This window comes from Hemiscyllium ocellatum, chromosome 3 (assembly GCF_020745735.1).
Source record: "Hemiscyllium ocellatum isolate sHemOce1 chromosome 3, sHemOce1.pat.X.cur, whole genome shotgun sequence".
Classification (NCBI taxonomy): domain Eukaryota; kingdom Metazoa; phylum Chordata; class Chondrichthyes; order Orectolobiformes; family Hemiscylliidae; genus Hemiscyllium; species Hemiscyllium ocellatum.
The window spans coordinates 128,300,993-128,313,957 of record NC_083403.1 but is presented as its reverse complement, the minus strand read 5'-3'; the positions used below and the strand labels follow the sequence as shown (position 1 = coordinate 128,313,957).

The window sequence follows — 12,965 nt, the reverse complement described above, 5'->3', positions numbered from 1 at the left end:
TGTCAAGGAAAAATGATGTTGCAACCAAAGAAGAAATAGAGCAGGTAAAAAGTTTGATTGGCTGTGTATTCAGACAAAACCCACTGCCCATTGTGGTATATTGGAACTTAATGCTAAGGGTGAAACAGGGTGTTTTGAGGGCCAATAAAATGTTAAAGAAATTAACTGGAAAGAAATTTGTACTTGTGTCCGGCTCTAGTTGACTCAAAACTTGATATAAAATTAGTTCTTTTGTTGATAATTAATTGTTAGTACATTTGAATTTGTGAAAATGATTCCACTATCCATGATTAAAATCTACAATGTAGGGGATCCAAGATGGCAGCAATCTAGTAAGTTCAGTTGCAGAGCCCTGCACTGCAGCGCAAGCAGAATGAACTTTTAACCCATCCTACCTAGACCACTGCGATATCCTGGGACTCTGGAAAGGTTGTGAAGTCCCAGGAAACTGTTAAAAATCAACTTACCTTGGTTTTTGCTGTTCAGGGATGCCGAAGAAAGGAGGAGGTATGTCTGAGGCCATGCCCGCAGTCCAGCCTGAAAGAACTTCAGACTCAATGTATTACCAGGCCCTGGTGTAGGAGCTTGCGGAATCTCACGAGATGTTGGATAAGCAGATAGAGGAGAAGCTGGCCCTGATCTCTATCATGCTGCAGAACTATGAACAGCAGCTGGAATCCTGGAGGAAAGGCCGGATGAAGTAGGACACAGAGTCACAGTGGTGGAAGCTGATACTAGTTCATCCAAGAATAGGAACCAAGCCTGGAGATGCAGGTCCGTAATTTGCTTGACCAAGTTAATGATCTCAAGAACTGGGGCAGGAGAAAAAATATTTGAATCATTGGTCTGCCAGACGGTAAGGAAGGTGAGCGGTCAGCAGAATTTATTAAGGACTGGTTGCTGAAATTCCTTAACTTGGAGGTTGGAATGAGAGACTTGAAGATTGAGAGGGCTCAGCGGGTCATGGCGCAGAAGTCAGGTCTGGAACAACATCCTCGTCCTATCTTGGTGCGGTTTCATCATTATAGATATAAGTGGAAGCTTGTTGAATCCAGGGGAAGGATCCAAAGGCCCTGGTTTATGAGGGCTCTAAGATCATGTTCTTCCAGGACATCTCAGCGGCAATGATCCAGAAAAGAAAATTCCATGACAGCGTCAAGAGAAGACTGAGGGAGCTTGGGATCCAGTACTCTGTGAGGTAGCCGGCAGTGCTTTGGATCACCTTAGATGGATCTATTTATCTCTTCGACATGTTGGAGAACGCAAGAGACTTTATGGACAAATTAACTTAATCTGAACAATTTAATATATACAAACAGTAGTGTTGTTTGGATATGCCTTTGATTTTTCTTTTTAAAAAATAGAGGAAGTCCGATCGGGGCTTTCTTTTCCTATCTTTTTTATTGGTAATAATCTGGTCTAAACTATGTTTGGCGGTAGTTGAGATGTGTACTTTCAATTTCTAAGTTAAGTTATACAAAAGGATGGAGAGGGTACTGACCCTTTTTTTTCAAAATTTCTTTATTCACATTGCTATTCCATGGTGTATTTTCTTTCTTTTTTGCTTTCGTTTGTGGTGCAGCTCTAGCTAGAAGGGGGGAAATGGTTGGGGTGGCTAGGTGCCTACTTAGGGGCAGTTTATGCCCAGTTAAGGTATTTAATTGCCCAGGCTGCAGTGGTGGCAGTGGCATGGGAAGTTGAGTTTTGGGATGTGTAGTTGCTCCCTTTGGGCAGGAGTGAATTCTCCTATTCAGCGCTGTTGGCACTTTATATGTTGGATTGTTTTTTTGGTTTTGTTGTATATAGTCTTTGATAGCTTTGTTGGTTTGTTAATTGTAGTGGTTTAGTTTATGTAGTTTTTATGTTCAAAGAATCTTGTGACACTAAGGTTTGGCGATTTATGGTTCGAGTTTCTCCTGTCAATCTAAATGTTACTGCAGAAGGTTGTGGCTAATGACTTGATTAAATGGTGTACCTTTTAATCACTCACCGTTAAGAGAAAGAAGGTACTCTCAAGTCTTAGAAAGGAAAAGGTGAATATGCTTTGTTACAAGAGACACACTTGGATGATAGGGAATATTTGAAACTAGAGTAGAATGGCTTTGGTCATGTTTACTTTTCATCTTATAATACCAGAAGTGGGGGAATGGTTATATTGGTTAGGAGGAATCTCCCATTTAAGTTACTAGAGTGTGTTAAAGACACACACAGGAGGTTTTTAATTCTCAAAGCCCTGATTAATGGGAAAGAATATGGTGTTTTAAATTTTTATTGCCCTCAGGTCCATCCCCTCAAATTTCTGGTGTATGCATTCTCTGAATTGAGCAGTCTTGAGTCCAGGCATATCATTATGGGGGAGATTTTAATTCTCTTATGGATCCCATGGTAGACAGGTTGCCCAACGGCCTTCCAATACCCTCTGTACAAACTAAACAAGTAGTGGATCTGTGTGTGGAGTTAGGGTTGGTGGACGTTTGGAAGCATTTCCACCCTACAGGCAGGGATTTCACACTTTCTTCCAATCCACGCAGGTATCACACCAGGATTGATTTTTTTCCTGACCCCCGTGGCAACCCTGGACTTGGTGGCATCTTGTACGATTGGTAATGTTACCATCTCCAATCTTGTTCCAGTGTACCTGTTGGTTAAGATTAAGGATGCTATAGTGGGCCCGAGGCACTGACGAATGCATCCCTTTATCTTTAAGGATAATAAGTTTGTGGAGTACTTCTGTAGGGAATTTCGGGCATTCCTAGACATTCACTCAGCTCAGTTAGTAGCCCACCTGTCCTTTGGGAAACTGCCAAGGCCTATGCCAGGGAATTAATTATTTCCTACTCTGCCAGAAGGGAGTGCCGAAGGACGAACAGCAACTTCTCCTCGTGCACGGTTGAAGGCAGCCGAGAAAGTTTACTTTGACAGGCCTCCTTTGGTCAAGCTACAGAGGATAATGGTGCTGCGGTCTGCATTGAATTCCGTGCTCCCGCAGACAGCAAAGAAGGAGCTTACATTCGTAAAGCAAAGGTTATATGAGCATGATGACAAGCCAGGCACCTCTCCAGCTATTACGTCAATTAGGGAAGAGTCTGGGAACCTAACATGTGATTCCAAAAGGATAAATACAGCATTCCAGAGATTTTACTCTGAATTATGCCAGTCTAAGGGTTGTGAGGAGGGACAGGTCAAGATGGAGTCGTTTTTCAAGGATCTGGAGCTCCCAGGTATGACTCCCGAAGAAGAATCTTTTCTAAATGCCCCGTTATCAGACCAAGAGGTGCAGGAGGCTGTGAAGCAGCTTCAGAGTGGAAAGGTGCCTGGTCCTGATGGACTTCCCAAGGAATTTATAAACATATTGTCAGGCCCGATGCTCAGCATGCTCAATGACTCATGTGGTCATGATCGTCTTCTGCCATCCCTGAGAGAGGCCAACATTTCACTTATTCTTAAAAAGAGAAAGTCCCAAAGGGCTGTGCTTTGTACAGGCCCATTTCACTCTTAAATGTGGGCTTCAAGATTCTCTCTAAGACTCTTCTGTTAAGGCTGGAGACTGTGTTACCTTCTATTGTTAAAGAGGACCAGACGGGCTTCATAAAGGGCCACAGATTCTCCAATAATGTTAGGTTGTTTAATTTAATCTAAGCGTGTCAACAACAGTCCATACAGTGATTGGTGATTTCTCTGGATGCAGAGAAGGCATTTGACTGAATTGAGTGGCTGTACCTTTTTTACTCTCTGGAGTGGTTTGGCTTGGGCAAAGCGTTTATAAAATGGGTAAAGGTTCTCTACTGTGGCCCTCTCACTGAGGTCATCACCAATGGGGTACGATGAAGCAATTCTAACATTTTTAGAGGCAGCCAGCAGGGCAGTCCCTTTCGCCATTGCTTTTTACATTGGTGATTGAACCATTGGCAGAGGCCATTCATAGGGATCCTAATATATCGGCTCCAGAAGAGGGGTCAAAATTACATAAGATTTCATTGTATGCGGACAATGTTCTCATTTTTTTTGTCAAATCCAGTAGTTTCGGTACCTCGCCTGATACAATGCATCAGCATGTTTGGCACCTTTTCAGGGTACAAGATTAATTTTGCAAAATCAGAGGCTATGCCTATGGGTAGTCTTACTAGGTGCTAGGTCTTAAGGGTGAATAATGATTTCCATTTAAGTGGTCACAGCGGTTTTTTGTGTATTTGAGCATATTCATCACTCCAGTTCTTGATTGGTTGTTTAAAGCTAATTTTGTTGAATTATTTGACAAAACCAAACAAGACCTTCAAAGATGGGAGGCATTTCCAGACTCATGGTTAGGTCAGATAGCGCTTCTTAAGATGAATATTCTCCTCCGTTTGTTGTACCCTATATGGATTCTCCCCCTGATTTTCCATAAGCAAACGTTCAGGAGACTAAACGGCTGGTTCAGCTCTTTTATTTGGCATCATAAGCGGCCCCTTATTAAATTAGCTAAATTGCTTCACATATTTGGGAGAGTGGATCTCCCAGACATTTGAAATGATCAATTAAGCTCACTTTTATCTTACGTGAGCGATTGGGCTTTTGAGGACCCTCTTTCAATATGGTTAGATATCAGAATCTCTCAGGCAAGGTGCCCCCTTACTAGCTTGCTGTTTTGGACAAAATGAGGACAGTTATGGAATATTGCCATAACCCAGTAGTTACCAAGACTGTTAAAGCAAGAAGGGCAATTTGGCAGAGGGAAAGCAATATTGGCAAAACATTTTTTCTTACACCTATAGTGGGTATGCCGGCTTTTCAACCGGGGATGATGGATTCAGGATTCTAACATTGGACAGCTAGGGGTGCGTCTTGCATGAGTGATTTATTTGGGGGGAACACAATGATGTCATGATCACGAAAATATGAGCTATCTAACAGGGACCTCTTTCGTTTTTTCAAGTTAGGGAATTTATTCAAAAAAAGATGACACTTTTGATGATCCCTACAAATACGACATAGAGAGGAGGGTGCTTAGTGCTAAGAGTACCTTTTCTGTGAGTACTTTATATTATAAATTGGTGGGGGGGGGGTGAGTTTTACCGACTCTGCAGGGTGTGGGAGAGAAAACAAGGCATGGAGGTCTCCTCAGAGACATGGGAGGATATTTGGGAAAACGCAAGAAAGATATCAGTTTTCAGTAGGGCCAATGCTTTTCGATTGAAGAATCTCCACAGGGTCCACTTGGCTCTGGGTTGTTTGTCAAAATTTAAACAGCATGTCCAAGTGTAGAGTTTGTACGGGCACTCTTATCCATTGTCTCTTATCCTTGTGGTAGGCTTCAAACATACTGGAGCACCGTGGCAGGTGCAATGGAGGGGATTTTCGGTGTAAGGGTGGAAAAGAACCCGATCTCTCTTCTTCTTGATCTGCCCAGTGTGTTCCCTTAGATGCGCATAGGAAAAAACTTTTCAACATCATCACTTTCTGCATAAGAAAGACTATCTTGTTAGGTTGGCTATCTGAAAATCCTCTGGGCCTGTCGGGTTGGCGTAAGAGTGTTATGGAGCATATCCAGTTGAATTTTCTTACAAATATGGTACACCACAAGACTGAGAATTTCTATAAGACGTGGCAGCCGTTTTTGGAATAACTGGACATAGATTTGTCTGCCACACTAATAAGGGCTTTTATATAGCCATAATGGTTGTGCTTACAAGTCCAATATCCAGAGAAGGAGAACTGCGAATGTATGAATATGTGAAAACTAATGCTCTCAGTATTTGAGAGTGAGTGTTTTGTTTGGTTGAGCTGCGTTATTATTATTTACAAGTTTGTTTTGGGGTATTATTTATTTAGTTAAGTAGTTGGAGTTTTAAAATATTTTTTCTATGCATATTTATACATTTGTACATGAGGGTGGTTTGGGTTTTTAACATTTTTTTTGGTGTTCTTTCTTTGTATTGTTTTGAATTGTTTTGTATTTGTTGTAATATTTAAAAATCTATTTTTCAATAAAAATATATTTTAAAAAAGACTACAACATATAAGAAAGGCACTAGATTCTTTAACACTGTCCTGCATTATCATAGTTTGTTAGTTCTTTGTTATCAAGTTGTCCTGTGAACAGAAATTCTGAAGTCTTGTTATTCTTGCTCTTTCAAGTAAGTCCCGACAATGGCCAGTATAGTATAAGGGACAGGTTCGTTGTAATCCACTTTTAGAAACTTGGCTGACTTGTAGTTCCAAAAGTCAGATTACTTGTGACAGTCATTTTAAAGATCAATCATGTTCTTTTATAAAAATGTTCATTTAAAAATTTGTAATGTCCTCCTGTTTCTTGGCATAACAATAGATTTAGCTCCAAGGGTTTGGATGATCAAAAATGTCATCACACACCTGTAATTGCTTCATGATGATATGACTGTCAGTGTCCAAACAGGAGATATTTAACAGTGGCCTTCAAATTTAAACTAGTGTAAGGCAATGGTATGTGATAGCCTCTATTATTACAACATACTTCACTTTGCAGAGAACAGAGAAAATTTAGAAGGGATCTAAGGGGCAACATTTTCACGCAGAGGGTGATGCGTGTATGAAATGAGCTGCCAAAGGAAGTGGTGGAGGTTGATACAGTTTCAACATTTAAAAGGCATCTGGATGGGTATATGAATAGGAAAGGTTTAGAGGAATATGGGCCAAGTACTGGCAAATAAGACTAGATTAGGTTAGGATATCTGGTCAGCATGGACAAGTTGGACCAAAGGGTCTGTTTCCGTGCTGTGCATCTCTATGACTCAGTAAGATGATTAATGCAAGTCAGTTGGATAGATGTGCTTGGCCAGTTTTATTACTTTTTTTTATGCAAAATGATTTAGAATGTATACTAATACAAAACTAGTAATGCAACTTGGGGAAACAACCGTTAACTGCAAGAGTTTTATACCACTTGGACTTCACACTAAATCATCATGATGTTTGGTCAAAAACTCAGTTTAAAACTTAGTAACCAGTAACCAGTAACTTTGAAATTAATTAAAAGTCTTTTATACAGAACTTTATCAATATCAGTTTGGAATTTAATGTAACATAAAGCACCATAAACCTTTTCGCCGTTCATTGAGAGTGTTGCTTTCTTGAAAAAAGTTGAGGAAGATAGTCAGTCCATATTCCCTTTTTGAATTCATGCTAACTGCAGTCAACTTGATTATTGTTGTACAAAAGATTCTCAATTTCTCCTTCATTTTAGGTAAAATAACTGCATTGATTAAGAATAATATTTCCATATTTGCCTCCACTAGTTCATACTTCGAAAACAGATACCATGTTAGTCTATTTTCATAGTGCTGATATCACTTCAGTCTTTTTTTCTAAATAATAATTGTCAATACTTCATGAATTTGCTGTCTGGCTTCTATCAGCACCTTGAAATAAATACAGTCTGTGGACAGAAAATTATGGACAGGACTGCACCACCCCCACCAGGAAGAAAAGTCAGAATAACATAACCTCATAAATCAAGATAAAATGAAGAAGTGTCAAAAACAGAAATTTCCGAAGAAGTGTAATGGGTCTAGCGGCTTGAAGGGAAAACAGTTAGCAATTTGAGTCCAGTAAGTTCTGAAAAGGAATCACTCAACTCAAGATTTTAATCCATGATATGAAATTGGCTGACATGCTAGTGAGCTGGAATCCAACCCCCAACTTGATAGGAAGACCCGTCCTCTGAAATTGCCAGTCGATTTGAATGATTAGCAGCACTAACAGTGGGCGGAATGCCACAACTCACTAGTGGATGCCATCAGTTGCAGGCAGGCCCACAAAGGAGATCTAATGGTCCTGGTGAGTTAGGTCAAACATTTTTAGGTGAAGAGTGTTACCTGATCTCACTGGTGGGAAAGTATTGGGTTTTGAAGTATAGCCAGTCTGGAAGGAATTTTGGGGAGTATCTTCTTGGGATGTGTCTGATGATCAAAGTACAGTCTCAAAATATTGTACCCCTTCCTTTCTGTTGTTTTAAAAGCTTTCTTTTATTAAAAAAAGGACCACCCACTTCTGCCCAACCACCTATGCCAACTGTGTTGTGATGTGGGCTGGATAATATCGAGTTCAATTGATTCTTAATTATTTATTTAAATATAATTGACAGGCTACTGATTTGGCTGCATGCCCATCCACCATTATGAAATGGATTGGGAAGGTGGTGGGCAGGCCATCCACTTTCGTTTACATGCTCTCTCACTGAAAACTGACTAGTTTCTATATCTAAACACTTTGGGGAACAATTGCAATTCTTTTGTTAATACAACATTTTCTGATTTATGTGCATCCATCTCATCTTTTTCAATATTTAGTGACCTGCAAAACAGCAGTTTTGCCTTGTTCTTCAGATAAGTTTTAAGGGATTCTACTTGGGCCATTTCTCTACATAGAAATTTACTAAACTGTATTTAACAAGAGAGTAATATATTGTTCCAATATTATCCTGACTTTCTTTCTTCCAGTATCCACTTAAAAGTTTATTTCATGCATATTTAATTGCCAATTCTGATTCAGCAGCAACTGATTAACTTCCTGGGCAATGTTGAGGGTGGTCCTTGAAGGTCTCTTGTCCAAGCTCCACAAATAAAACCTCCAGCATGATTCATGATATCCAGATTCTTCTCTCTGCCTGAATGTTCAACTTTTTGTTAATTAAAACCCATCAATATAATTAATTGCTGTATCTCTTTAAGAGGGACAGTTTGCCTTTAAAAAGAACCCATTGACTGCGCCACTTATTTCACTGCAAAATACTGCTTAGTCCCCTACTGAAAACAGAGACAAGCAGCAATGTGAAGAAAGAGGAAGTAATATGGCACATGCTACAATCGTGTAGGTGAGATGGCAATTTTTCCAGTTGGTGACTTTGGTCAGAATCATGAATCACAAAACCTAAAGCCAAAGAAGTAGATAACATATTTCTAACGTGCAAGTTTTAAAATTACGTAAGAAAATTGCCACTTAAGATTTCTGTATTTGGATTTTCTGCACTTTCAAAACGTTATTTTCAATTTAGCAGATTTTATTTTGGTGTCAAATGAAGTATCAGATCTTAAGTATAATTAATTCCAAGCTAATTTAAAATATTATTGCTTCATAGATTCAACAAGTTCCAACAATTAAAATATTTCAAACACACAACGAAACTGTTGACTATCACGGTGAAACATCTATATCCGGCATTATTGATAAAGGTCTTGATTTGTATGCTCAGATGCCACTATATAAACCATTTGAGGTAAGAGCATTGACTTAGGAAAAGAACCACGATATCTCCACCCAAAATAAGTCTGATTGTTTTTTTGTGAATGACAAAATATTAAATTTTCCAACATAGATAAGCTATTCTATCCTACTGGGAGAAAGTGAGGACAGCAGATGCTGGAGATCATAGTCAAAATGTTGGAGCTTGAAAAGCACAGCAGGTCAGGCAGCATCCAGGGAGCAGGAGAGTCATTTCGGGCATAAACCCTTCGTCATTCTGTCATTCTTGGTGAAGGGCTTATGCCCAAAACATCTCCTGCTTCCTGGATGCTGCCTGAGCTCCTAGAAAAGTACTAGGATCATCGTTTCCAAGTTTCTGACCAGTTTTTTAAAGTATTTGAATTATCTCCTTCTAAAATGTCCATTAAATGCCTTTTTGAAGAGATTGATGTTGAATTTCTGAAATCACTAAAGAAATAATGATACTGTGAAGTATAGAGTATCTGTTTTAGACTAGTATGGGTGGCACGATGGGACAGTGGTTAGCACTGTTGCCTCACAGCACCAGAGACCCGGGTTCAATACCTGCCTCAGGCGACTGTCTGTGTGGAGTTTGCACATTCTCCCCTCGTCTGCGTGGGTTTCCTCCGGATGCTCCGGTTTCCTCCCACAATCCAAAAATGTGCAGATTAGGTGAATTGGCCATGCTAAATTGTCCGTAGTGTTAGGTGAAGGGGTAAATGTAGGGGAATGGGTCTGGGTGGGTTGCGCTTTGGTGGGTTGGTGTGGACTTGTTGGGCCTGTTTCCACGATGTAAGTATTCTAATCTCATATATCCTCTTTTGTTTTTTTTTTCAGCAAATGCTCAGTGAAGAAGTCTTAAAGACAACTTGTAATCATCAACTACTATGTATTATTGCTGTGCTGCCCCATATTTCTGACACAGGTATATGATCAAATGAAATGTGTTATGTATTTTCTGTATTATTTTTAATGCAAATTGCCCCTTTAACCTTTTAATTAACTTTTCCTTTCCAGGGTCTAATGGCAGAGCTGATTATTTGACCTTACTGGTGAAAATAGCAGACAAATACAGAAATAAAAAGTGGGGGTGAGTAACTTCCACCTGGACTTTTTAAGTAAAGAATAGTTGAGTTTACAGTGAGAACAGCATTAACACAAATTGTCATGCAAATTGAAAAGTCTCTACCAAGTTATCCTCTCCAACCTTTAGCAAATAATTATATCGGCTGATTTTTCCCATTTTTTTTGGTGAAGTGTTATTTTAGGATCTCCAGACTCACAAGCTCTGCCACCACATGCATCTTCCACCAAGGCTAATAATCTCCAACTCTCATCATTTCATACAGCATTCAACTGCACCTGCCCACACCATCATCCCCAAACCACTCACCCTGCTCTCTCTACTTCCTAAGCATTCTGGGAACATCTCCCTACCTTTCCTGCTCTTGCACCACTACTAATAGCTTTTTCAGATACTTTCATCTCACTCAATCCCTCCATCTCTTGCAGGAGAAAATATCACACAATAGGGAGAAGAAGGCAAAGACAGGTGGCTGTCATTCCTCATCCCATGAAGAGATGTTTCTTGAAGTAGCAGGATAGAACTGTGATTACTTATGTGGTTATGCTGAAAATTCCATGTCATGCTAACCAATGTGCTGGCTGTGCTGTCGTCCCCTTACCACCAAGATGTTTAAGTGTCTATCCCTATTGCACAACCCTTAGCTTCTGTTTGATTATGTGGGATCCAGCAGCATCCACACACATGCTCAGCCTCAAGAAGGCCAGCGCATCAGCCTCCAAGGATGAGAAAACTGACCATGACACCTTGTGACAGGGAGTCATTCAGATGGGTAGAGATATGAAAAAAGAAGGAGAAGAAGACATGTGGTATTAAGGCAGGCGATGACCTAGTGGTATTATTGCCGGATTGTTAATCCAGAGACCCAGGTAATATTCCCGGGACATACCATGGCAGAATTGGAATTCAATAAAAACAAAATCTGGAACTAAGAATCTAATAGAAACTGCCATCCTTAGCTGGTTGACACTTAACTGTCCTCTGAGCAATTCCAGCTGGCCTCATCCTATGAATGAATTTTTAAAAAGAAGTTTTGGACCCCTAACAGTAGTTAGATGTGGAACAAACAATAAATGAGGGAATGATGAGGATATATATCTAAAAGAAGTACATTAATCATGGGTAACTTTACTCTTCCTGTAGATCGGCTAGTCGGATTGGCAGAGGTAGCCGTGAGGAAGAATTCATAAGATTGCATTTGGTACAATTTAACATTGTGAAATAGACAGACTGACCTCTTTTAGAATGTTGTGGTTTATGTTACTTGGGATGTTGTTGACTTTTAGAATATTGTGGATTGTCTCAGCTACTCTCGTGGAATTTGACAAAATATGGCCAGAGTTTTCAGAGCATGCTATAAGATCTAGATTGGCCTAAAACCTCCTTAGAGCAATGAAAGTTCTTAAGTAAGTAAAAATGTTTAGTTTTGTGCTTAGGCAGTGAAACGCTTCAAGCAAAAACTGCATATTTGTAGCAATGTTGAGTTAACACAGAGGTGTACACTTCTCAGAATGCTCTCTATACTTGTTTAGATTGTGAAATTCAAAGGTCTTAATATTAACCCCAGCTGGAGACTACTACTCCACATTGATAACTACCATTAATCACAACTTTCTGCCTAGGAGAGTACAACTAATTACCCATCAAATCCCGAAAAGACACAATTTTGTATCATAATCCATTATGTGGCATTTTGCTTGTAGCTCTTTGAAAAATCCAAATGTGTATTTTATATCTATTAAACTAATATGATGATGGTCAGAAACAAAAACAGAAATTGCTGGAAAGGCTCTGTAGGTCTGGCAGCATCTATGAAGGTAAATCAGAGTTAATGTTTCAGGTTCGGTGACCCTTCCTTAGAATCAGGATGGTATGGCATGGCTTTGTTTGTCACAAGCAAGTCTCTAATAACCCTATCACTGCCAAACAAATTTCTGATATTAACCCAACTGATTATAATGCCCAAATTCTGACCTGTTACTCTTTTAAAGATTAGTGCAAAAACAGTCTTCTTTCAGATTGTAGGAACAATTCTGAAGCCCAAATTAAATGTAAAAGCAAGGGAATCATAGTACCACTCCTAATTATTTAAGAAATCTTCAATTAATGTCATTTGGGAACAGCCTTTTAATTTCTAAAACTCCTTTCGATCTTCAACTGAAATATTCATATCCAGTTACCCGGATATTTACTACGCGTGACAATATGTAATTGGGAAAGAAAAATGGTTTTCGTGTTGAATGACATTGTATAGCTAAAATGCTTTCTTCCATTTTAGCTGGCTGTGGACAGAATCTGGGGATCAGACGAGACTAGAAAATGCTTTGGGTATTGGTGGTCTTATGTATCCTACCATAATAGCCATTGATTCAAGGAGGAAAAAGAAGGTACTCTTGAAGGGTTCATTCAGTGAACTTGGAATAGTTGAATTTTTTAGGTAAAAATCTAAACCTTTGTGTGTGTATATTTTTATATATATATATGTGTGTGTATGTATGTTTTAGATTGGTTTAATCAGAAATTGTGTTCAATTTTGGGTTTTCTATTATGTAAGAATTTCTAGTTCTTAGAAAAGAATGCAGAAGAAGTGCATATATACTTGAGAGATTGAGGCAATCTGCAACAAATATTTCAAAATACTGTTAAACAGCCATCACTGCTA

General features: G+C 39.3%; 1 protein-coding gene across 1 annotated transcript in view; it reads left to right on the top strand.

Moving 5' to 3' along the window:
- The window catches only part of LOC132835976 (protein disulfide-isomerase A6-like), a 65,300-nt gene extending 52,556 nt beyond the window's left edge, over positions 1-12,744 (top strand). The window contains exons 8-11 of the mRNA XM_060855151.1: positions 9,095-9,232; positions 10,057-10,144; positions 10,237-10,309; positions 12,582-12,744. Coding sequence (XP_060711134.1) covers positions 9,095-9,232; positions 10,057-10,144; positions 10,237-10,309; positions 12,582-12,744 — 462 coding nt within the window. The remainder of the gene's footprint in view (positions 1-9,094; positions 9,233-10,056; positions 10,145-10,236; positions 10,310-12,581) is intronic.
- Positions 12,745-12,965: the final 221 nt, after the last annotated feature.